Here is a 26,397-nt window from a genome sequence, read left to right on the forward strand (position 1 = left end):
CTCCTTGCCCGTAGTGTTTCTTCGGAGAAGTCTGATGTCAACCTGATTGGCTTTCCTTTGAATGTTATCTGTTTCTTCCCTCTTATCAGCTTCATTATTTTTTCCTTGTCCTGGATTCTTGGGAGCTTTACTATTAATGTGTCTTGCTGTATTTTTCCTTTCGTCGTGGAAGTTTGGTGATCTTCTTGCTTCTTGTATATCAATTTTCAGTTCCTTCTTCACATTTGGGAAGTTCTCTTCAATTATCTCTTTGAATATTTTCTCTGTTCCTACATCTCTCTCCTCTCCTTCTGGTATTCCTATAACTCTATATTTCCTTTCCTCATGAAGTCAGATAGTTCCCGAAGTCTTTCTTTGGTCTTTTTCCTTCGTACTTCTCTTTCCTTTTCTTTTTATGTCTGTGTTTTCAAGAGTACTTATTCATTCTTCCATTTATCTATTCTGCTTTCATTGCTTTTCCCAGAGTCTTTAGTTCCTCCATTAATTCTTTGATCTCCTGTGTTTCTTTTGCTTCCCCCTTTAATGACTCAATTTCATTCTTCTGCTCGTTGATTTTTTTTCTCAAATCATTGTTTTCCTTTATGAGTTCTGTCCCTTTTTTTAATCATGGCAATTTTAAATTCTCTCTCTGGAAGGCTCCGAAGTTCTTCCAAGTTACTCTTGTTGCAATCTGGGGAGTGGTTTTCTTTTGTGGTGTGCTTTTTTCCTGAGGAGTTGTTAGGTTGCGTGTGGTTCTTCTACTCCCTACTGTCTGTTTTCTAATTTGTCGTATACATTGGGACACTGTATTGCTGGGACTGGCCAGCATCCTGCGTGAACTTCTCTGCTTGCCTCTGGCTCCTCCGGGAGCCATCTGTCAGTTTCAAGCAGTCTTTAATGAAGAAAGGTCCCTGTTCTAAAATGCCAGTGCGGGGACACACTCTCCTGTGCACCTGGTCTGCCCCGGTGATGGGTCCCTCTCCCCCTCTGGGCTTGGACTGCAGGCCAGAGGGGGCCTGGCGTGGGCAACTTTACCCCACTCACCTCTGGCTCCTGAGGTAGTTTTCTGCTGGTTTCAGACAGTCTTTACTGAAGAAATGTTCCTGTTCTAAAATGGCGATGCGGGACGCACTCCCTGCCTGTCTGGTCTCAGGCACACTCTTCTGCATGCCTGGTCTGCCCCGGCCGTGTGTGCCCGCTCCCCCTGTGGGCACAGACTGCTGGTCGGAAGGGGCCTGGCGTGGGATAACTTCCCAGCTGGCCGCTGGCTCCTCCAGGAGCCTTCTGCTGGTTTCAAGTCACTAGGTGGCTCCAGAGATCTCTCCTAGAGCCCTTGGGGAGCTATTTTTTTCACCCCGTGGGACAGGGAACAAAGCGGGAATGGTAGGGTAAACCTCAACGGCTTTGGGGTGCTGTGTCTGCCTTTTGCCCCACCGTCGTGGAGAACCCAAGCCCCAAATTTCGTGCCTCAGGTCTCAGTTCCAAAGCCCTCAGGTCCAGGAGTCTGGCTGTAGCCCAGTTCAGTGTCCTCAAAAATGGCGTCTTTTGCACCCCGCTCCCGTGCCTAGTTCCTGATTACTCAGTGAGGGACTTTCACCTCAGTGAGGGTTGCTGTGTGTCTCCCCGCAAGCCTAGGTCGCAGGCGCGGGTACCTGGGCAGCCGTGATCCGCGTTTGCTTTTCAAGCACGCCGCTTTTCCATGCAAGCTTACCGGCAGGCCTTGGGCTGTGTGCAGGTCTCCAGAGTCTCTATTGTTCTCTAATGGCTCCCGGAGCCGTTCACTCACCTCTGTGGCGAATCCTGCAGGGTTCTCCACAGCTCCAGTTCACGGGGTGTGGTGGCTGAAATAGTTCCTTTCCACTCACAGTCCTGCTTGATAAGTAGTTTGTTCTTGTTGGTCGTTTTAGTTTGTTTTTTTCCTCCTTTCTGTTGGTCGGAGAGTGCCGACTTTGTGGGTGGGGGAGGGTAGCAGGGTTCTGCGCTTTCCTCCCTTCTTGTCCTTTTTTATGGCAACTTTCTTCTTCGGGTAGTTTGCTGGAGTCGTCCGTTTATCTTCCGCGTCCCAGTTCTCACTGGGACCTGCCGTTTTTCTTCCCTGTTAACTTTTTTTCAATGGGAGATCTTACTCGCAGCGTCTCCTCGCCGCCATGTTGATCCTCCTTCTCCTGTAATTTTCTTTTTATAGGTTTTTCACCTCTTTTGATAGGTTTATTCCCAAGTATTTGATTTTTTGGTTTCCATTATAGAAGGTATGGTTTTCTTGATTTCTGCTTCTTCAGATTGATTGTGTATAGGAAGGCTACTGATATTTGTGCGTTGATTTTGTATCCTGCTAATTTACTGAACTATTTGATTATTTTAAGTAGTTTTTCTGTGGAGGTTTTAGGGTTCTCTATGTATATTATCATATCCTCAGCAAATAGTGATAGTTTTACTTCTTCTTTCCCTATCTGGATTCCTTGTATGTCTTTCTCTTGTCTTACTGCCCTGGCTAGGACCTCCAGTATTATATTGAAGAGCAGTGGCAAGAGAGGACATCCTTGTCTTTTTCCTGATGTTAAAGAAAGGGCCATCAGCTTTTTGCCATTGAGAATAATATTGGCGGTGGGTTTGTCGTATATGGCTTTTATCGTGTTAAAGTATATTCCTTCTATCCCATTTCAAGGGCCTTCATCATAAATGGATGTTGGACTTTGTCAAATGCTTTCTCAGCATCTATTGATATGAACATATGTTTTTTTCTTTTTGTTGATGTGTTGGATTACACTGATTAATTTTTGTATGTTGAACCACCCTTGTGCCCCTGGGATGAATCCCACTTGATCATGGTGTATAATCCCTTTGATGCATAGTTGGATTCTGTTGGCAAGAATTTTGTTGAGGATTTTTGCATCAGTGTTCATTGGGGAGATTGGCCTGTAATTTTCTTTTTTTGTGCTGTCCTTGTTTGGTTTTAGTAGTAGTGTAATGTTGGCTATGTAGAACATATTTGATAGTATTCCTTCTTTTTCAGTTTTTTTGAAAGAGTTTGTATAGGCACTAATTCACTGCTGAACGTTTAGTAGAATTTGTTTGTGAAGCCGTCTATACATGAGCTTTTGTTTTGGGGGAGTGCTTTGATTACTGCCTCAATTTTGCAGCTTGTAGTTGGTTTGTTTAGGTGTTCTATTTCTTCTTTGTCCAGCTTTGGATGATTATATTGTTGTAGGAATTTGTCCATTTCTTCTAGGTTGTTGAATTTGTTTGCATATAAGTGTTCATAGTAATCTCTTATTATTCTTTTGATTTCTACTGAGTTTGTTGTGATTTCTCCTCTTTAATTTACAGTCCTATTTAAATGTGCTGTCTTCCATTTTTTCTTTGTGACCCTGGCTAGAGGTTTGTCTATTTTATTTTTTCAAAGAACCAACTTTTGGTTTCATTGATCTTTTGGATTTTTTTTTAAATTTCCATTTCATTTATTTCTGCTTTGCTTTTTATTATTTCCTTTCTTCTACTGGCTTTGGGTTTGTTGTTCTTTTTCTACCTCTTTGAGATGTGAGATTAGATTGTTTCTTTGAGGTCTTTCTTGTTTCTTGATGTGAGCTTGTATTGCCATGTATTTTCCTTCTATTATTTATTTTACTGCATCCCATACATTCTGGAAAGCGGTGTCCTCCTTGTCCTTCAACTGAAAGTATTTTTTAATTTCTTCTTTGATCTCCTCATCGGTCCACTGGTCTTCCAGTAGTGTGGATTTCAATGTCCATGAAGAGGGAGGGTTCCTCACTTTCTTTTCATGATTTCTAGTTTGATGCCTTTATGATTAGAGAAGATATTTGGATTGATTTTGGTCTTCATGTATTGTCCCCTTGATCATAATGTAGTGTTCGTCTATGTCTCTTTTTACTTTTTTAAATTTGAAATCTGTTTCATCTGATTTAAGTATAGCTGTTCCTGCCTTCTGTTTTGGTCCATTTGCTTGTAGGATTGTTTTCCAAACTTTTAGTTTCAGTTTATGTTTATCTTTTTGTGGTTAAATGTGTTTCCTGGAGACAGTAGAAGGATTGATTTTGTTTTTCAATCCTGCCTGCTACTCTGTGTCTTTTTATTGATGAGTGTAATCCTTTTACATTTAGATTTAATATTGCTATATTGGAATCTGGATTTGCAATTTTGTTTGTCTTTTTTGTGACTTTATCCCTTCCTTTATTCTGTTCTTCTTGATCATTCCACTGTTGGTTTTGGCTTTAGGATTTTTGTAGGATTTTTTGGAGTGGGGATTTAGTTGTAATGAATTTCTGGAGTTTCTGTTTGTTTGAGAAGGTCCATATTTTTTCTTTATACAGGAAGGAGAGCTTTGCAGGGTAAAGTATTCTTGGCTGGCATTTGCTGTCTTGAAGTTTGTTGAATATGTTGCTCCATTCTCTTCTTGCCTGTAGTGTATCTTCGGAGAAGTCTGAGGTTAACCTGATTGATTTTCCTTTATAAGTTATCTGTTTCTTCTCCCTTGCCAGTTTCATTATTTTTACCTTGTCTTGTATGCATGCAAGCTTTAATATTATGTGTCTTGCTGTAGTTTTCTTTTCATTGTAGTAATTGGGTGTTTTCTCTCTTCTTGTATGTCTATATTCGTCTTGTTTTTCATACTTGGGAAATTTTCTTCAATTATCTCCTTAAATAATTTCTCAAATCCTTGGTCTCTCTCCTCACGTTCTGGAATGTCTATAACTCTTATATTTCCTCTCTTCATGGAGTCTGATAATTGTCTAAGACTATTCTCATTCTTCTTCCTTTGCACTTCTCTCTCTTTTTCTGATTTGGTTCTCTCTATTTCTATATCTTCAAGAGTACTGATCCATTCTTCCATTTCCTCAGTTCTGTTTTCAATGCTTTTCCAAGAGCTCTTTGTCTCCTTCAGCAATCTTTTAGTCACCTCCTTTTCTATCATTTCCTTTCTTAAGGCCTCATTTTTGTTCTTCAGTTCATTGATTATTTGTCTCATCTCATTATACTTTTTTTTAAATATATATTTATTTATAAAAGAACCAGGGTACAGACCAGGTGCGTGGGAGGGTGAGAGAATTCACCAGAGACAGATTGGGAAACAGAACAGGCAGACTGATGAAATACACTGCTGAGGGGGGCAGCGGGCGAGACAGGAGAGGTCTGCTTCGCCATTTGGGATTCTCGCAGGCCAGCCAGGATGGAACCCGCACTGCAGAGGCTGCAGACAGCTTCATAGCACAGTGCCCAAATGCCTGCGCCACCAAGTAGGCCCTCATTTCATTATACTTTTTTTAAGATTTTATTTATTTATTTATACAAGCACTGGGCATAGTCAGAAGTGCGGGAGGGTGAGAGAATTCACCAGAGCAGAGTAGGGAGCAGAACAGGCAGACGATGAAATACACTGCTCAGGGGAGCAGCGGGAGTGGTAAGAGCGGTCTGTTGCTCCATGTGGGACCCTCACCAGCGACCAGGGATTGAACCGGTGCTGCAAAGGCTGCGGGCAGCTTCGCAGCCCAGTGCTCAACCACTGCGCCACCAGGGGAGGCCCTCATTATACTTTTTAATCATGATGATTATTAATTCTCTTATCTGACAGGAGAGAAGTTCTTCCATGTCATTGTTGAGCTCTGGTGACTGATTTTCTTTTTTTGATGCGTCCTTCTCCTGTGGGCTTGCTTGGTTATTTTTTTTTTTCCTTCTCCCTGCTGTTTGCTTTCTCATTTGTTCTATGTGTTAGGACGTTGTGCCACTGGTGTTGGTGGGCATCTCTTTGGATTGCTCCTTCAGGGATGTGGAAAGCTGTTTACCAGACTGAGATCAGCACTGGTAGGGCAAAATTCCACCAAGGTGATGCTGTGGCTGTGTTGCTGGGCACTGTTTCTTACTCCCTCCATGTTTACTAAATTCCAATAGGTAATCAATTAGTTGGTGATTTTGTTCTGGTCACTAGGTGGTGCTGGGGACTTGTTCTTGCTGACCTGTGCTTTTCCCCTGTAGTTCTCTGAGAAATGAAGGCAGGGAGGGGAGCATCTCAACATAGGGGATATTACTCACACTGTGTTCTGTGTCTGTCCCATGTTCACCTGATGCTGTATCTGCGGCTGAGTGGATCCTGTGCCCTGAATTCTGCACTCTAGTTCTCCATCTCAGGGTCTCAGATCCAAAACAGTGGCAGTCACCTTGTGCAGTGCCCACTGTAATGGTGCATCCCAGACCCAGATCCTGTGCCTAGCTCTCAGTTCCAGAATGGAGTCTTGCTCCACATCTTGTTTCCCTTCTTACCCCATTCTGAGTGGTCCACCCTCTCTGAGGGTGGTTTTGGAAATCCTGGCTTCCAACTATTAGGAAGTTGGTGATTTTTGTTCTGATCTCTAGGTGGCACCAGATATCTTTCCTAATATCCTTCCAGAGCTGTGCTTTTTCCCAGTGGGTCTCTGGGGAACTGAGTGGGGGTGGCGTGGAATGGCTCAGTGGCATGGGGTGCTGTGTCTGCCCTGTGCCACACATCATGGGGATCCCAAACCCCGAATTTCGTGCCCCGGGTCTCAGTTCTGAAGCCCTTAGATCTAGGACACGGGCAGTAGCCCAGTTCAGAGTCCATAGAAATGGTGCCTTTTGCACTGTGCTCCCTTGCCCAAGCGCCTGGTTTTTGATTACTCGGTGAGGATCATTCACCTCAGTGATGGTTACCATGTATCTTCCCACAAACCTAGGTCGCAGGCACAGGGATCTAGGCAGCTGTGAGCTGCATATGCTTTTCAAGTGGGCGCTTGTGTGCTTTCCACACAAGTTTGCTGGCTGGCCTTGGGGTATTTGTAGGTCTCTCTGTGGAGTCCTTATCTTCCTCTAATGGCACCCAGAGCTGTTCACTCACCTTTGTGGCGATTCCTGCAGGGTTCTCCACAGTTCTGTTTGTGGGGTGTGGTGCCTGCAAATGTTCCTTTCCACTCACAGTCCTGCTTGATATTTAGTTTGTTCTCATTGTTGTTTTTTTTTTTCTTTCTCTTACAGTGTACTGGCTTTGAGAGTAGGGGACAGTAGCAGGATTCTGAGCTTTATTCTCTTGTTGTCCTCTTTTATGGCAACTTTCCACTTTGGGCAGTTTGCCAGAGTCAACTGTTTATCTTCTGTGTCCTTGTTTTTGCCAGACCTGCTGCTTTTCCTCCCTATTAATTTTTTTTTAATGGGAGGACTTACTTTCTGAGTCCCCCCACCCCCCGCCGCCATGTTGATCGCCTCTCCTTAATTAATTAATTCTTAATTGGGATATTAATTCTTTTTTTAAAGATTTATTTATTTCTGCATACAAGAGCAGGGGTACAGGCCAGAAATGTGGGGGTGGGTTAGAGGATCTAACAGAGACAGAGCAGGGAACAGAACAGGTAGACTGACTGAAATATACTGCTGAGGGGAGTGAGACAGGAGAGGTCTGCTATGCCATGTGGGTTTCTCCCTGGCCAGCCGGGGATCAAACTCGTTCTGCAGAGGCTGTGGATTGCTTCATAGTGTGGTGCTTAACCCCTTGCACCACCACGGAGGCCCTGGGATATTAATTCTTTTCCTTTTTTTTATGAATTTATTTTGCTTTTTTCTTAAGTTTTTTTTTTTTTTTTTTAAGATTTATTTACTTATTTATACAAGCACTGGGTACAGTCAGAAGCGTGGGAGGGTGAGAGAATTCACCAGAGCCAGAGTGGGGAGCAGAACAGGCAGAAGGACCAAAGTACATTGCTGAGGGGAGCAGCGGGCAGCAGGAGAGGTCTGGAGCCATGTGGGACCCTCGCCGGCGGCTGGGGATCGAACCGGCGCTGCAGAGGCTGCTTGCAGCTTCGCAGCCCAGTGCTCAACTTGCTGCGCCACCAGAGGAGGCCCTGGGATATTAATTATTAATTGAGGTAATATGTGAATTCCCCCATTAGGTATTGCAGCTGTCCAGTTTCCCAACACCCTTTATTGAAGAGGTTATCCTTGTCCCAGTGTATGTTCTTAGCTCCTTTGTCATAGATTACTTATTTATATAGGTGTAGGTTTATTTCTGGGCTCTCAATTGTATTCCATTGGGCCGTTTGTTTTGTTGTTGTTGGACCATTACCATGTTGTTTTAATTATTTTCACTTTATAATTTGAAATTTGGATGTGTGAACCTCCATTCTCTGTCTCTCTCTTTTGTCAGGATTGCTTTTGCTATTGGGGGTCTTTTTTGGTTCCGTAAATATTTCAATAGTGTCTGTTTCATTTGTTAGAAAAATGTCATTGATATTTTTAATGTGATCAAATGTGTATTACACATTCTATTATATTTTTTGTATATTACTTTGGGTAACATTGCCATTTGACAGTGTTGATCCTTCCAATCTATGAGTCGGGGATTTTTTATATCTTGTGTCTTCTGTGTCTTTAAATAATATCTTATAGTTGTCTTTGTATAGGTCTTTTAACTCCTTTGTTAGGGTTACTCCTAGGTATTTAACTTTTTTGGTATTATTGAAATTGGGATTACATTAGTAATATCTTCCTTTTCTATCTCATTGTTTGTATTTTAAAAAGACAACTAATATTTTTGGTGTGGATTTTATACCCTGCCACTTTACTAAACTGATTTAGTTTTTCCTTTGTGTCTTCTGGGTTCTCTGTATATTTTAATGTCATCTGTAAATAATGATAGCTTTAGTTTTTCTTTCTTAATTTGGATTCGTTTTATATCTTCCTGTTATCTAATTGTTCTAGCTACAACTTCTAATACTGTATTGAATAGCAGTGATGAGAGCAGACATCTGTGTCTTCTATCAGATCTTAGCGGAAAGGCTTTCAGTTTTTCACATTGCGAATGTTATTAGTGCTTGCTTTGGCAGTACATATACTGAAATTGAACCAATATAAAGATTAGCATGATTCCTGTGCAAAGATGGCACGCAAATTCATGAAGCATCCCATATTAAAAAAAAAGAGAGAGAGAATGACATTGGCTGTGGGTTTATTGCAGACAGTTTTTATCATGTTATGTTATATGTTCCATTTATCTTCAGTTTTTCATCAAAAATGTATGTTGAATCTTATCAAATCCTTTCTCAGCACCTATAATATGCTATAATATGATCATAAGTTTTTTATTGTTTCCTTTTGTTGAAGTAATAAATTATATTGGTTGATTTTTTTTCAGAGTTTGAACCACAGTTCCCAGGTACGAATTCCACTTGGTTGCTGTATATCATACTTCTAAGGCATTGTTGGAGTCACTTTGTTAGGATTTTGTTAAGGATATTTGCATCTGTGGTCATTAGGAAAATTGGTCTGTTATTTTCATTTATTGTGTTGCCTTTGTTTGGTCTTAGTATTAGAGTAATGTTGGCCTATTAAAAAGTATTTGAAAGTGTTCCTTCTTTTTCAGTTTTTTTTTTTTTTTTTTTTGGAAGAATTTGAGCAGGGTAAGTAGTACTTCACCTTTAAAGGTCTGGTAGAATTCATTTATAAAGACATCTGGATCTGGATCTTTGTTTTATTTGAGCATTTTGATTACTGTTTCAGTTTTGTTGCTTGTGATTGGTTTGTTCAGAATTTTAATTTCTTCCTATTCAGTCTCATATGATTGTGTAATTCTTTTTTTAAAGATTTATTTATACAAGCACTGGGTACAGTCAGAAGTGTGGGAGGGTGAGGGAATTCACCAGAGCCAGAGGAGAAAGCAGAGCAGGCAGACTGATGAAGTACAGTGCTGAGGGAAGCAGCAGGCGTGGCAGGAGAGGTCTGCGTGCCTTGTGGGACCCTCGCAGGCGGCCAGGGATCGAAACAGCACTGCATAGGCTACAGGCAGCTTCGCAACCCAGCGCTCAACCACTACACCACAGGGGAGACCCATGATTGTATAATTCTAATAAATTTTTCCATCTCTTCCAAGTTATAGAATTTGTTAGTATGAAGATTTTTATAGTAACTCTAATTACTCTGAATTTCTGCAGCATCTGTTGTTATTTATCCTATTCATTTCTCTCTGTCTGCACAAGGATGAATGTTCCCCTTCCCAGGGTTGCAAAGCCTCCCTCCGAGAACTACAATCTCAAGGCATATCTCTTACCTGTCTCTTGCTTAATGAAACATGAAACTCTTCAGTGTCCCTTTTGGTGCAGTCCATGCTGATTTCCAGTTTTGCCAAAGTCACAGGACCTCTGGGTGCAGTGTTGGTGTGGGTTTTCTTTCAGATTATTCTCCTGAAACAAAGTAAGGAGCTTCCTTTAACACCATCTTTGACCAAACCACCCCCACACTATTATAGTATGAATGAAATATATTTAAAATTGGGCTTCACTATGAGGCTTTATTAGGTTTACAGCTTGTTATTGTAAGAGAGATAAAATAAGCTTGTTCATAGTTACTCTGATTAAAAACTGCTGATGAAAAACTTGCAATAGAGCAGCAAGAAACATTGCTATCTTCTGGTGATCCCGCTGATCCACACCCAAACCAGCAGTGGTCTTGCAACTTTCTGTGATACTTTACAAGCTTCAACACAAATAGTGAGACTGCAGATTCCCATCAGCGACTAAGAGAGAGTGACAGTCTTCCACAGGATAATGCCTGCCCCCACCAAGCTAGTAGAGGTCTCACTAGTTCTGCAAGATATTGCCAGTGCCTGTGCAGACTAGGGAGATTCTGGATCCATATTAGGGAGGGTACCAGAGTAGCCAAAGACCTCTAGAGATATTGCCAGCTCCAACCCTGACCAGAAGAGCACTCGTGACATCCCACAGGACCTAGTCAGCACTTGCCCAGATCCACAAAAGCCATGTGAAAAGAGCCCTGACAGCACCCAGACTGCTGTGACTACCGACCCACATCAGCGAATAAGCCAGCGTGGCCAAAGGCCTTACCACATCCATGAGACCCTGCCAAACTTTTGCCCAGATAGGTGAGAACTCTGATCAGGGTTCTCCCAAAGGAAACCATAAAAAGTGAGTTCCAAAGCAGATAATGGGCAGGAAAATTCCCACAAATGACAACCCAAGTCCCCAAGCAAATTGTGTAACAGAGAGAGAACAAATTCCCAGGGCCCTAAGTCATTGACATGGAAAATGTTCTCCCTTTCAGATACAGAGTTTAGAATTGCAATGATGAAGAAATTCAAAGAAATGGAAGAAAACTCAGGAAAACAGATGAATGTCATTAGAAATGAAATCAGTGAACTGAAGACAGAAAAAGAAGCTCTAAATAAGATAAAAATGGAGTTTTAGGATTTCAATAGAGAAATACAAGAGATGAAAAACTCAGGAGAAAGTCACAGAAGTAGAATAGATCACTTGGAACAAGTCAGTGTAATTTAAGAACCTGGGTAGAGGGAAGAAATGAAATTTTAAAAGTCACAAAATACTCCTCAAACTATCCCACTCCATGAAACTTAAAAAAAAAAAAAAGCATACCTAGATAAAATGAGATCATCAACAAGACCTGTGATAGTGAAATTTATAAAAATTCATGATAAAGAATACCGATGCTGTCAAGAGAGAGGAAACAGATAACATATAAAGGTATCCCAATAACCCAATCAGACTTTAAAGAAACACTGCAAGTGAGAAAATAATAGAATGTCATGTACCAAATACTTAAAAGAAAAAACTGCTAAACAAGAGTATTTTATCTTATAATACTCTCCCTCAGATGTGATGGGAGACTAAAGGCTTTTTCAGATATACAGGAAATCAAAGTTTGCAAACACTAAACATCTCTCCAAAAATATTGAAAGGTGCTTACACATTAAACTGAAAACATGAACATGCACAAAGAACTAAATAAGGAAACAGATTAACCCACAAAAAATGAGCATAAAAAGGCAGCAGCAATGGACTGTCACATACCAGTAATCACTTTAGGCATAGATGGACTGGACTCACCAATTAAAACACACTACTTCGAAAGCACCGACGGCCTCATCTGGGTGGTGGACAGTGCTGACCGCCAGCGCATGCAGGACTGTCAGCGGGAGCTCCAGAGCCTGTTGGTGGAGGAGCGCCTGGCTGGAGCGACCCTGCTCATCTTTGCCAACAAGCAAGACCTGCCCGGAGCGCTGTCTTCTAACGCCATCCGCGAGGCCCTGGAGCTGGACTCCATCCGCAGCCACCACTGGTGCATCCAAGGCTGCAGCGCCTTCACCGGGGAGAACCTGCTGCTCGGCATCGACTGGCTCCTGGATGACATTTCCAGCCGCATCTTCACGACTGACTGAAGTGCTCTAGACGCCCCACCTCGCAGTCCAGAGCCCCAGGTCTTCACCAAGCACCATCCACGGGGGGGGGGTGGGCGTCCTCCACCGGTTCCACTAACACTCCCTGCCCCACTCTGTAACCTGCTGCTGCTACTGCCGCCCTCTCCTGCTGCTCCGTGGCCGGCCAGCTCCCGTGGTGGGGGGGCTGCTGCCCCGGCTCCTGACCTGGACTCGCGCAGCTGTCGTACCACCGGGGGGAGGGCAGGGGCTGGGCAGGGGCTGCCTCTGCTGCTACCAAGGCTGAGCGCCTTGTCCTTGCTCAGCTGTGAGAATAAACCTTCCCTGGCCCTGAAAAAAAAAAATAAATAAATAAAACACACAGAGTATCTGGTTGGCTCAGGAAACAGAATCCACCCTCGAGGACACATATCTAAACTCCAATGACAAACATAAGTTTAAAGTAAAAGTTTGGGAAAGAATCCTACAAGCAAATGGGACTCTAAAGCCACACTTATAGCAGATAAAATAGACTTCCAGTTAAAAAAGTTAATGATACAGGAGGGACACTATATAATGATAAACAGTGCATCAAAAAAACATAACATTCACCAACATATATGCCACATGGAGGCGCACCAAAATACATTGTCAACTGCTGTCAACTCCAAAAACACACATTGGAAATAAATTCTACTGAAATTCATATGGAATTACAAATGACATTGAATAAAAAAAGCAATCTTTACAAAGAAAAAGAGAATGGCTGCATCACACTCCCAGACCTCAATCTATATTATAAGGCCAGAATAATTAAATAGCCTGGTACTGGAACAATAACAGATACACAGGCCAATGGAATACAATTGAAAGTCCAGAAATAAACCCACATATATCTGGACAGTTAATCTATGACAAAGGAACCAAAAAATAAACTAGAATTAGGATACTCTCTTCAAAACAGGGTGTTGGGAAAACTGGACAGCATGCAAAATAAAGAAACTAGACCACAGTCACACACCATATACCAAAATCAAGCCAAAATGGATAAAGAATTAGATATAAAATGTGAAACCATAAAATACATAGAAAAAAACATAGGCAAACATTTCACAACATAATCTGTAGTGATGCCTTTAAGGATTCATCCCCAACAGCAAAGATAACAAAAGAAAACATAAAAAACAGGCACTATATCAAACAAAAAACTTCTGTACAGTAAAAGACACCATAACTAAAATGAAGTCACCCTACTGAATGGGAGAAAAATTTTGCACATCATACATCTGACAAAGGACTGATATCAAAGATATACAAAGAACTCAAATCTCTACAAAAACAAAACACATGACCCAATGAAAAAATGGGCAAAAGAACTCAACAGACACCTTTCCAAATAAGACATTAGGATGGCCAACAGGAACATGAAAAAATGTTCACAATCACTTATTAGAGAAATGCAAATCAAGATCACAATGAGATACCATCTCACATCTGTGAGACTAGCACATACTGAAAAGATCAGAAACAACAAATGCTGGTGAGGAAATGAAGAAAAGGGAACCCTCCTAAATTACTGATGGAAACGCAAACTGGTCCAGCCTCTGTGGAAAGCAGTGCGGAGGTATCTCAAAACATTAAACATGATTCTGCCATTCAGCCCAATTATTCCACTCCTAAGCACTCCTAACAAAAAAAAATTTCAAAAACACTGATTTGAAAGGAAACTGGCACTACTATGTTTATTGCAACAATATTTACTGCATTTTTTCCTTTTATATATTTTTACAACATTTTTCATTTTGCAAAAGAAATGCATTTTCATCTTGGTTATAGTCCCCATAAAATTACAAACCTCCTTATTTTGACCCTAATCCCCCCCATAGTGTGTCTCTGGTTTATAGTTGCTTGTTGATTTTGATTTTTACTTTATTATAATTAGTCTTTTTCCTAGTCCCTTATTTAGGTTTTCTAAATTCCTGCTATGAGTGAGACCATCTGGTATTTTTCTTTTTCTTTCTGGCTTATTTCACTGAGCATGATCCCTTCCAGCTCCATCCATGTTGCTGCAGATGGCATGAGTTTATCTTTTTTGATTGCTGACTAATATTCAATTGTGTATATGTACCACATATTCTTGATCCAGTCATCTATTTGGGGACATTTGTATTGTTTCCATAGATCAGCTATTGGAAATAGTGCTACTGTAAACATAGGGGTGCAGGTGCCCATTTGAATTAATTTTTTTTGTCCTTTGGGTAAATACCTAGGAGTGGAATTGCTGGATCAGATGGAAGGTACATCTTTAGCAGGTTGAGGAATCTCCACACAGGTTTCCACAGTGTTTGGACAAGTTTGCACTCCCACTAGCATTGCAGGAGAGTTCTTTTTTCTCCATATCCTCGTCAACATTTGTTGTTGCTAGTTTTTTTTAATACATGCCATTCTCACTGGTGTGAGATGGTGTCTCATTGTAGTTTTGATTTGTATTTATCCGATTACAAGTTATGTTGAACATTTTTTCATATGCCTGTTGGCCATTTGCATTTCCTATTTGGAAAAGTTTCTTTTTAGCTCTTCTGCCCATTTTTGGACTGGATAATTTTCTTTGTTTTTGTTGAGTCTCGTCATCTCTGTAGATTTTTGTGATCAGTCCTTTATCATTAGTGTTGTGTGCAAAAGTTTTCTCCCAATTGGTGGGCTGTCTCTTTGATTTTGGTTACTGTCTCTTTTGCTGTACAGAAGCTCTTTAATTTGATGTAGTCCCAGCTGTTTATCTTTGCCTTCCCTATCACTGCTTTGGGTGATATGTCTTTAAATATGTTAATGAGGTGTATGCCATGTAATGTTTCACCTACATGTCCTTCCATATATTTTATGGTTTCAGGTCTTATGTCTACTTCTTTAATCCATTTTGAGTTGATTTTTGTGCATGGTGTGAGGTGGTAGTCAAGCTTCCTTCTTTTGCTTGTAGCGACCCAGCTTTCCCAGCAATATTTATTGAACAAACTTTCTTTGCTCCACAGCATATTCTTTGCTCCTTTGTCAAAGATTAGTTGACCGTAAATCTGTGGGTTTATTTCTGGATTTTCTATTTGGATCCATTGGTCCATGTGTCTGTTCTTGTTCCAATACCATGCAGTTTTGATTATTATGGCTTTGTAGTATAGCTTGAAGTCTGGGATTGTGATACATCCATTCACTTTTTTTTTTTTTTCAGGACAGCTTTTTTTCAGAATAGCTTGGCTATTCAGGGTTTTTGGTGGCCCAATATGAATTTCATCAATATTTGTTCTATTTCTTTGAAGAATGTCATTTAAATTATAATTGGAATATCCTTGAATCTGTAAATTGCTTTTGGTAGGATGGCCATTTTGATAATGTTAATTCTTCCAATCCATGAGCAGAAGATGTCTTTCCATTTCTTTGTGTCCCATACATTTAGGAAATTGGAAATCTCTATTGGAGTACTCCTTGTCATTCAACTCAAAGTATTTTTTAATTTCTTCTTTGATCTCCTCATTAGTCCAGCAGTCTTCCAATAGTATGGGTTTCAATCTCCATGAGGTAGGAGGGTTCCTGGCCTTCTTTTTATGGTTTATTTCTGGTTTGACACCTTCATGGTCAGAGAAGGTGTTTGGTATGATTTCAATCTTGGTGTATCTGGTGATGTTTGTCTTATGTCCCAGTATGTGATCAATCCTGGAGAATTATCCATGTGCACTTGAGAAAAATGTGTACTCAGATTTTTGGGGTTTAGTGCTCTATAGGTGTCAGTTAAGCCCATGAGGTCTAGATCCTTATTTAGAGCTTTAATGTCCTTTTTTTTTTGTCTTGTTGATCTATCCATTGTTGATAATGGTGTGTTGAAGTCTCCTACTACATATGTATTTTCTCTGATGTCTGTTTTCAGAGATGATAATAATTGTCTGATATATTTTGGTGCTCCTTCATTGGGTGAGTATATGTTAATGAGTGTTATTTATTCTTAAAGTATCGTCCCTTGCTCATGACGTAGTGACTGTCTGGGTCTCTTTTTACCTTTTTGAGTTTGAAATCTGTTTTTTTCTGATATATGTATAGCAGTTCCTGCCTCTTTTTTTTGGTCCATTTGCTTGTAGGATTGTGTTCCATCATTTTACTTTCAGTCTATTTTTATCTTTTGTAGTTAAATGTGTTTCCTGGAGACAGCAAAGATTAGGTTTTGTTTCTTAATCCAGCCTGCCACTCTGTGTCTTTTTATTGAAGAGAATCCAGCCTGCCACTCTCTGTCTTTTTAGTGAAGAGTTTAGTCCGTTTACATTTATAGTTAGTATTGATATGTTAGCATCTGTATTTGCCATTTTGTTTGTCTTTTCTCTGGTTTTATTTTTTTAAAAAACTTTTTTTGCTCTTGTTTCATTCTTCTTCATTCCTCTGTTGGTTCTAGCTTTAGGACTCCTTGTAGTATTTTTTGGAGTGGGGGTAAAGTCATGATGACCTTCTGGAGTTTCTGTTTGTCTGGGAAGGTCCTTATTCTTTCTTCATAAAGGAAGGAAAGCTTTGCAGGATAGAGTATTCTTGGTTGGCATTTGTTGTCTTGGAGTTTGTTGACTATGTCCCTCCACTCTCTCCTTGCCCGTAGTGTTTCTTCGGAGAAGTCTGATGTCAACCTGATTGGTTTTCCTTTGTATGTTATCTGTTTCTTCCCTCTTGTCAGCTTCATTATTTTTTCTTTGTCTTGGATTCTTGGGAGCTTTACTATTAAGTGTCTTGCTGTATTTTTCCTTTCGTCTTGGAAGCTTGGTGTTCTTGCTTCTTGTATGTCTATTTTCAGCTCCTCCTTCATGTTTGAGTTCTCTTCAATTATTTCCTTGAATATTTTCTCTGTTCCTATGTCTCTCTCCTCTCCTTCTGGGGTTCCTATAACTCTTATATTTCCTTTCCTTATGGAATCAGATAGTTCCTGAAGTCTTTCTTCATTCTTTTTCCTTCATACTTCTCTTTCCTTTTCTGTTTTGGTTCTTTTTATTTCCCTGTCTTCAAGAGTACTTGTTCTTCCATTTCATCTGTTCTGCTTTCACTGCTTTTCCCAGAGTTCTTTAGCTCCTCCATTAATCTTTGATCTCCTGCATTTCTTTCTCTTCCCTCTTTAGGGACTCAATTTCATTCTTCTGGTCAGTGATTATTTTTCTGATATTGTTGATTATTTTTCCCAGATCATTTTTGACTTCTTTCAGTTTTTTAATCATGACGACTTTTAAATTCTCTATTGGGAAGACTCATAAGTTCCTTTAAGTCACTGTTGTTGCAGTCTGGTGTTTGTATTTTTGTGGTGTGTCTTTTTCCTAGGGACGTGGTTGGTTGCTTATAATTTTTCTTCTCCCTGCTGCTTTTTTTCTAATTTGACCTATGTGTTAGGACACTGTGTCACTGGTATTGGCCAGCATCTCTTTGGTGTGCTCTTTCTGGGTTGTCGGAAACTGGTGGTCCAATTGAGTCCAATACTGTTATGCCAGAAGTCCAGTAGGGCAGTGTACTATGGATATGTTAATGGTCACTATCTCAGAAAATCTTCTCCTTCTGTATTTGTTTAATTCCAGAGGTGGGTTTTGAGGTCCACAGACTGCCCTGGCAGTGGCTGCATTGCCCACTGGGCTCCAAATCACTGGATCTCCTTCTGGGCTCCGACTCTTTGCCAGGTGGTACCTGGCTTGTAGGTGCCTTCAGCTCACCTCTAGTTGTGGAGACAGCCCTTTCCCAGTTCCATACAGTCTAGATGTGTTCCAGACACAGAGATCCCTGCTCTAAAATGGTGAGTTAACAGGGCAAGTCCCTGTGCCCGTGGTCTGCCCCGGCAGTGGCTGGATCCCCCTCTGGCTCAGACTGGTGTCCAGACAGGGCCTGGCTTGTGGGGGCTTTCAGCTCTCCTCTGGCTGTGGGGACAGCCTTTTCCCACTTCCACACAGTTTAGGAGGGTTCTAGACACAGAGAAATCTGTTCTTCAGTGCTCCAGTACAGATGAGTGAATCAAGAATATATGCTATGTATATAAAATGGGATACTACTCAGCAATCAAAAAAGACAAGTTCATACCATTTGCAGCAACATGGATGGAGCTTAAAAGGATAATGATAAGTGAAATAAATAAGATAGAGTCAGATAAATACAAAAAGGTGTGGCTAATATATTTAATATAAAATAAATAATTGATGAAGGCAAACTGAAAAACTAACCCTTTATAGATGATAAAGAACTGAAACACCAAGGTAGGATGGGGTGGAGGACTGGAAAGAACAGAGGAAGGAAGCATAATGGTCTATGGTGGTGTAATACAGTTGAGTTGGTAGTGGGTGCACCCTGGTGGTAATACCTGATAGGCATACCCCAATATTACCTCAGTTAAAAAGCAATAAATTGGGCCTCCCCGGTGGCACAGTGGTTGAGTGCTGGGTTGCGAAGCTGCGCAGCCTCTGCAGTGCTGGTTCTATCCCCGGCCACCGGGTGAGGGTCCCACATGGTGCACAGACCACTCCTGCCACCTGCTGCTCCCCTCAGCAGTGTACTTCATCAGTCTGCCTGCTCCGCTACCCGCTCTGACTCTGGTGAATTGTCTCACCCTCCCATGCTTCTGACTGTACCCAGTGCTTGTATAAATGAATAAATGAATCTTTAAAAAAATCAATAAATTAACAAAATGAGAACAAAAAAAAAAAAAAACCTGATACTCTGACCACTGCTATTCCAGCAATTAGTGGATTTATATTATGCTTTTTTTATTTTATGCTGTAAACCCTCAGTTTTTGAGAGAAATAATAACATGGGATCCTCCTTTCTACACTGTATGTTTATACACCTACTATTAAGGTTTGTGATCCAACTTACCAGCAAACATAAATAGCTTCCCCCTCCTGACCACTTAGCACATCTAGGACAGCTCTTTACATTATCTTCCTCCATCACTAACTACAGTCCAGTTCCACAGATTTAGTATTCTTTGATTTAAAAATATTAAACAAGAATTTTCTGTATATTTAAAAGTCAGTTTCAGTGTTTTTTTTTTTTTCAATTAACTGTGCAAATACTATATTTTGCTTTTCTTAAGGATGGCTAAAATTAAACAGATTGCAAAGCTACTTTTTTATATTTTAAGAAATTTAAATTGATATCTTTTACTAATATCTTTACTAACAGTTTCAAATATATGAACATATTTATATTCACATATATAAATATTTTTCATTTTTATTTAGGATTTGCTTTCCCATATGCTACATATGGATCCACATCAGCGATACACTACAGAACAAGTATTAAAACACTCATGGATAACCCACAGAGACCAGTTGCCAAATGATCAGCACAATAGAAATGATGTAGAGCATGTCATTAAGGTAAAACAAACAATTTTATGTGCCTTCTAAATACTTGATATCTAATAACACCTTTCTGGTGTTAAAATAAAAAATATTTTGTTGTATTTGACTTACTCTCAAGACACACTGCAGCTAGGACTAAATTCAAGTTTCATATGAAAACAAATGATTGGTATTGATTTTAAAGTTAATAATCATTGGTGAAATTCCCTTTATATTAAACCTAGATTTTAAATTTTAGTATTTTATGTATTCTTCTATCAATGGGCACTTAAGTTGTTTCCTTATCTTAGCTGTTGTGAGTACTGTACCAATGAACACAGGAGCACAGATAACTCTTTAAGGAATAAGGAGTTGTGGTGTCTATAACTACAATGCTATATTATACAGCTCTAAAAGGGAAGGAAACCCAGCCATTTGCAGCAACATGGATGAATCCAGAAGATATTATGCCAAGTGAAATAAGCCAGAGTAGAAAAGAAAAAGAATTACATGCTATGACTTGTATGTGGGATCTAAAAAAGTTAAATACATAGAAGCAGAGCATAATGGTGGCTACCAGGGGCAGAAAAGAGGAAGAAATAGGGAGATAGTAGCCAAAATGTTGCAGGTATTGTAAGTTAAGTAAGCATAGTGTGATTATATATGATGGCTATGATTAACAATACTGTACTGAATACTGTAAATCTCTTAAGAGCCCATTTCAGGTGCTGTAGTAATCACAAAAAGATAACTAGGTGAGAAGATATGTTAATTAGCTTGAATATGGTAATCATTTTACTATGTATGTGTATATCAAAATATGCTGTAGATCTTAAATATATACAATTCTTATTATAAAATAAAATTTTAAAAATATTTAAAGCAAATGAGTAATAAAAGATTGATGAAATAATATATTTTACTGTTTTAAAAATGTGTAAGAATCACAGTTATTGAAATAAAAATATACAACAATCTTGGTATTAATTGAACAAGGGAGCATTGATGTCAAGATCAAGTGTATTCAATTATTTTCCTGGAGGGAAATTTATATTCTAGTTAAATATGATAAAATATGGAAGTTTTTTTTGTTTTCTGTTTTTACTTAAAGATATTATTATTCAACTTGTGATGTTTTTCGTTGTTTTAGGGAGCAGTGGTTGCCACATATTCTGTCCTTACTCATAAGCCATTTCAACCAGTTCTGGAGCCTGTTGCTGCTTCAAGCTTAGCTCAGCGACGGAGCATGAAAAAGCAAACATCAACTGGCCTGTAAGATTTAGAGTTCCTCAGCCTAACTGGATGAAGAGATAATTACACATGTGACTTTCACTTGATCTTTTATCAAAGACATTGTTTTCTGTTACATTACTTGAATATTCTAAGTCTCCTTTTTTTCAGGAGGAATGAGATTAAAAAAAAAAATACAGAGGTCCACAATATTCATACTGTGTTACTTTGCAAGTATCTCAGTTTTTATTTAAGTATGTAATACTTGTCCACAAGGTACTAACAACTTCTCCGTACACTGGCTTCTAAAGTTCTTTTCAGAGTTACTTGACAGTTGTTCTGGTTTCACAGGGTAATGGTTTGGGGAATCATTACCAACAATCAAGAAGCAAATATAATGATATAATGCCAAGAAATATCAGTATTTTTTAACATCAGAGCCTAAAGTAAAGGCTTTTTTAACAACAAAAAAAAGAAAACAAACATTATAGAACCTTCTTATTTTGTATAACAAAAGAATTCCATTCATTTGACTCTGTAGTTACTAAAATGTAGATATAGTTCAGTGCTAGAACAAAAGATATTTGTGCTAGTATGTGAACTCCTGCTATAGTTGGTGCCAATGTTTTTTCACAAGAATGAAATCACAGATAATTTATGAAGAGAAACCTATCAATTAATTATCTGTTAGGGGCTTCATCTGTAAAGAAAGCTTTCCATAAAACTTATAAAAAGCTTACATCTAATGGCAAGTAAAGAATTTTCTATCCAAAGTACATGGTGTTGGCACTACCTTGGTGTTATTTAAGTTGACTTTCAAGTCAACCAGTTAGATTTAATCATCATTTGTCCCCTATATATAATGAACCACACTATTGGTTTTGATACTTTCATGTGCTTTAAATTAAAATGTAGCATATTAATCTACTTTGAATGCTATAGTGATATAGTTGATATTTTACTGCAATGAACTTGTGCACTTAGCACACATGATGTACTATTATGCATTTTAGGAAACATTAGACAATGCTACATAACTATACCTCAAAAAGATAAAATCACATTTTAAATAGATAAATTGATATTTTAAATAGGAGTATTATTAATGAGCTACATAAAAATTTGAGCACATTTAAACTCATTTATGAAAATAATCTGGCCAAATTGGTCTTACTATTAAATTTATGATTCAGAACCACTGCACAGTATGTATTATTTTCTCTAATTGATGGAATTTTAAATAATCTTTTTGTGTTATTCAATAAAATACCATTACTAGTAGCTACTACTACTACTATGACTACTACTACTGACGAAAAGAACTCATGAATGTAAACTGGAGGACATTACAGTTTTGTTTAGTGAATGTAAGTGAATTTCTTGTGTGTAGATGTATGTTTACTGTGTATTTGATTTTGCTTAGTTCAGAGAGAGAAAGTTGATTACTGAGCGCTAAAGTATACAGTTTAGGCTAGAAGACTTGTAATTTCAGTACTTAATAAAAGAAAGTATACATATTTTCTTTAAAATGTAAGTGATATATTTTCCATGCACAAAGATCTGTGTCTTGGGTGTGATGTATAAAAGTATGTATACTTCTTCTGTGGTTTCTTTATGAAATAACTGAAAGACATTAAAGAATACTTAATGCCACATGGAAAACAGGACTTAGAATGAGACTGGTATTATCCTGTGGATTTTCATGTCCCAATTTGGCTCTTTCCTCATTTTGCTTTATTACTAGAAGTACTTGCATGTAACAATTTATGTCATATGTTTTAACTTATTTTCCTCTGGTCATTATCATGTTTGTGCTGTTTTGCCTTATCAGAATTGATATAACAAACACAGAAGTATGATTTTGGTGTTAACTTTTCAGTCAGAGATAACTATTTCCATGTATGTTTTTCTAGTAATAGTAATAGAATTCAGGTAAGTGAAATTGAAAAATGAAAAATGATCAAAAAATAACTTTCAGGCTTCCCATAATAGTTTAAAAAATATTTTTCAGTGTGTTTGCTCATAAAGGTCATTTCATACAGTCCTTTCATAAAAGGAAAATGATCAAAATTAAGTAATGGGCAGCATGATTCTTCATCACTTAATGAGGATAGGCAATGTATAAAAGACACAGATGTAATAGAGAATTTACCCAGTAATTGTGCAAGATTTTCTGCTGGAAAATTTAAGCAGGCTAACTTAACAATAGTAGGACATAACCTTTTTATAAATGAAAGCTTCAGATTGTATCCTCATTTTGTAGAAGGAATCCAGATAGAAGGCCTAATCATGTCCATTTAGACTAAAACTCTAGGTCAACAAATACATATGTGAATGGGACATTTTTTTTGATGGGTCTTCCATAAATGTTTAACTAGTGAAAACAAATCCTTTCCATAAAACTTTAAGATATTGTGGTTTCTAATGAATTCATGAGCAGTTATCTTGCACATTTTGGAGTTTTGATTTTCTGGGAGGGAAAAGATATTATACTTATTTTCTCAAAGGGAAAATACCAAGTTTGTCCAGATAGACTAATAGTATATGTCCTAAAGCACATATTATCATGAATATACTCAGGAAACCATTTTCAATAAAATTTATAGGTAATGCTGGTGATTCTGTGAAAACAAAACTGGTTTCAACACTCTCATAAAAATTGAACTTTAGCCTATTTTGTTAGACCCAGGAATGCCTAAACTCTGATTTTTTATAATTAATTGCCATTGGTAAATAAATATAGCAAATAAAACATTTTGATAGCACCTCTTGTTATCCCTAAGGGAGTTCATATACATAATAGGCAACAAACTTCACAAGATGCTTGGTGTTACTAAGTCTCCACTGAAACAGCATGTTAAAATGTCCACAGAAACATGCATACTAATTTAATTGTATTTACCTGACAGTAATAGGACCATCATATATGAAGAAGGAAAAGAACCACTTATTTTGGCCTTAAGGTCAACTCAAACTTAAGCTTTAAACTAGGCAAAGAATGTCTTCAGTATGTTCTACATTCTCTTGCTCCTCATTTTACAGCCCCAGTGTGCTATTTCATTTCAGTACCTCGCTCAATGGGTCCATGATTAAAAGCTTACCCCACAAAGATTCTGTGTACCAAAAGGACCTAATTCCCAACCTCCTCCCTACATTAGACCTTCCATTCTCACAGAGCAGCTATTTCAGATAAAAAGTTGAGAGGGGAGATATCTCATTAAATTAATTCACATTTTCTGTCAAGGGCTAATAGATAATTGACATTATTGTTCAATGAATAAGTCCATTAATCAAATGAGTTTCTAGTTGCTTGAGTTTCAGGTAATTTAGCCAGATGAAAATAATTTTTAATTTAGTTATTGCCAGGGAAGATATTTTAGGGCAAGGAACTTAATTAGTATGCTCCAGAATCAGGTTATCAAATAAATACAATAAATTGCTTCTTTTTTACACAGCTTTGTCTTTTCTACTTCTCAGTCTACATTTTCGCTTAAAAACATCAAGTGTTTTAAATACAATGAACTTCAATGACAGAATGGTATCGAGGGCAACAGGGATTTGTGGTCATTTCTGTATATGTTGTTAAGCCCATATTTATCTACATTCTTGTTTCTCATAGTACATGATCTTATAACATGAGGAGTCCCACCCACAAACATACACTTATCTGCTATTCCTGTTGTACTGATAGAAAAACAAAAGCACAGAAAGACTGAATGCAAACTATCAGCAGAGTTTAAGTCTCCAGGTCCTTTGTCTATGTTTCAGGATTCAAAGGCCCTAATTACTCAATGTTATTTCTCAATAAGAATGCAAGCCATATTAACTGTAGATTGGTCAACTGCAATTAAACTCGTTTAGAACAATTCTTACATTTCATAGCTTATTCAGGCATTTGGGGTATGTATCACAAAATGAATTACTGCTAAAATTCATGTAAAAATTCCGTAGTGTGCTGTCACCCTTCTTAGGCAATACTGTAGTGGCGTTGATAGTGATTATTCACAAATACATTGTACTTGTGGATGCACTATTCCTTGGTTTAGTCTTACAGTATATTGAAGTCCAGCATATAATTTGAATAAAATGATAATGCTTGATCACCTAAAATTCATTTTCCAACACTTAAGGTATAATAAATCCTGAATTACAGGCATAAGTTTATTTGAAATATAAAGAAAAACCAAAGGAAAAATACTTTTTGGAATACAAAAATTCAAGCTTGCTTACTTAAATTATATTCCACAAATTGTTAGCTTATTGACCAGCAAGGTAGCTAAATTCTTAGAAGTAAATATATGTGATTTCCAAATTTGAATTTGTTCAGCATTCACATTTCTAAACCTGGGACACAAGATGACTTCAGACAATTGTTTCATTCTAATTGTCTAATTACATGAACTAATTTACTCACAAAAAAGTATTAAACATCAATTTTATGGGTAACAGTCCTAGAGAATGTACTAAGTGCATTAGGTTCTTAATAAATTGTTATAATGTGACCAATTAGATTTATTTGATTTTTTCTTTCCTATCAACTAATAGCACTCAGATCAAATTTGAATTTTCTTTCCAAGTTCACACTCTCTGAAAGGTATACCACTTACAGCAAAAATACTGTGTTGGTTAGAATGGTAAAATTATTTTTAACATCACAAATGCATACTAGCAAGAGACAGCCATTTTAAAAGTTATACATGAAACCTCAACTAAGTGTTCAAATGCCAGCAGGGTTTGGAAATGAGACGTTATCTTCCAGAAAAATTCTGTAGTACAAAAAAGAAAAGGAAAATTTAGATTTTCTGTTTGATTAACAAAAATAGGAAACAGTGTCAGTTGTGAATTACATAGATTTATGTAAAGAGAGCACAGTTTGCTATAATCACAAAACAAAATATCTTGCCAATACTTTCTATCACTTTGGGATTCCTAGACTTATTTTCTGATATACAGAATATGATATTGCATTTCTCAAGATATAAATGGTATTAAATAGAAGTTGTATGTAAATTTAATTCAAATGTACTTAAAAGCTACAGTTGAAAGAAAAGCTCAATGTTCAAATAATTGTATTTTTCTGACTACATTATGGAGTTTAGACATCATTTATTTTATATTTTTTTAAAACACTGTTCCTTTTGACAAGGTTTTCATTGTACTACATTTTTCATGTAAGACCAATTCCAGTAGTGCATTTTTTATTGCTCCCCCCTTATTGCTGCTAAAGAAATGGCCATTCTTTTGAATTTACTACATGCCAAAGATGACATAGAAATTATATTTATTTTTCTTGTTAAAACTCTATTACCATCATTTATCAAGATATCATGTTAAATAACTGGCATTCAATGGGTACTAAATAAAAAGGCTGCAACTTTCCTAATATTTTATATTGACCTTGCTTGATTATTTATAGATAAGAAACTTTGTGTCTGCTTTCATTAAACATGTACAAGCTAATTGCAGATTTCTTTGAAAGTTGCTATACATTGTTCAGGAGCCAGTTGTTAAAAAAAAAGTGTCTCAAGATATTACTTGTTTATGAGTACATCTTGATATTTCCTGAACTGTAATATTTTTCCCACTTTAGGATTACTCTTCTAATGTTCTTTTTTTAAAAGATGTATTTATTTATGCATACAAGAACTGGGGTACAGACCAGAGATGCGG

The 26,397-nt window shown here is 38.0% G+C and overlaps 2 protein-coding genes and 1 non-coding gene across 5 annotated transcripts in view; all 3 read left to right on the forward strand.

The window, feature by feature from the left end:
• Positions 1–26,093, forward strand: part of RPS6KA6 (ribosomal protein S6 kinase A6) — a 189,932-nt gene extending 163,839 nt beyond the window's left edge. For 2 of the 3 annotated variants that reach the window (XM_037512225.2, XM_037512226.2), the window contains 2 exons: positions 19,393–19,533; positions 20,648–26,093. In XM_037512225.2, the coding sequence (XP_037368122.1) occupies positions 19,393–19,533; positions 20,648–20,773 (267 nt within the window). In that variant the 3' untranslated portion in view covers positions 20,774–26,093. Of the gene's footprint in view, positions 1–9,130; positions 9,152–19,392; positions 19,534–20,647 lie in introns of all 3 variants that reach the window. The other variant, XM_054695658.1, reaches the window with a different exon arrangement.
• Positions 8,807–8,910, forward strand: LOC119246811 (U6 spliceosomal RNA). The gene has a single exon (XR_005125566.1). It is a non-coding gene; the product is annotated as a U6 spliceosomal RNA (small nuclear RNA).
• LOC119246049 (ADP-ribosylation factor-like protein 2) lies at positions 11,764–12,460 on the forward strand. The gene has a single exon (XM_037512227.2). The coding sequence runs from the start codon at positions 11,801–11,803 to the stop codon at positions 12,182–12,184; it is 384 nt and encodes a 127-aa protein (XP_037368124.1). The 5' UTR covers positions 11,764–11,800; the 3' UTR covers positions 12,185–12,460.
• Positions 26,094–26,397: the final 304 nt, after the last annotated feature.

Source organism: Talpa occidentalis, unplaced genomic scaffold (genome assembly GCF_014898055.3).
Source record: "Talpa occidentalis isolate TD23 unplaced genomic scaffold, MPIMG_talOcc4v2.1 talOcc4.15, whole genome shotgun sequence".
In the NCBI taxonomy this organism is placed as follows: domain Eukaryota; kingdom Metazoa; phylum Chordata; class Mammalia; order Eulipotyphla; family Talpidae; genus Talpa; species Talpa occidentalis.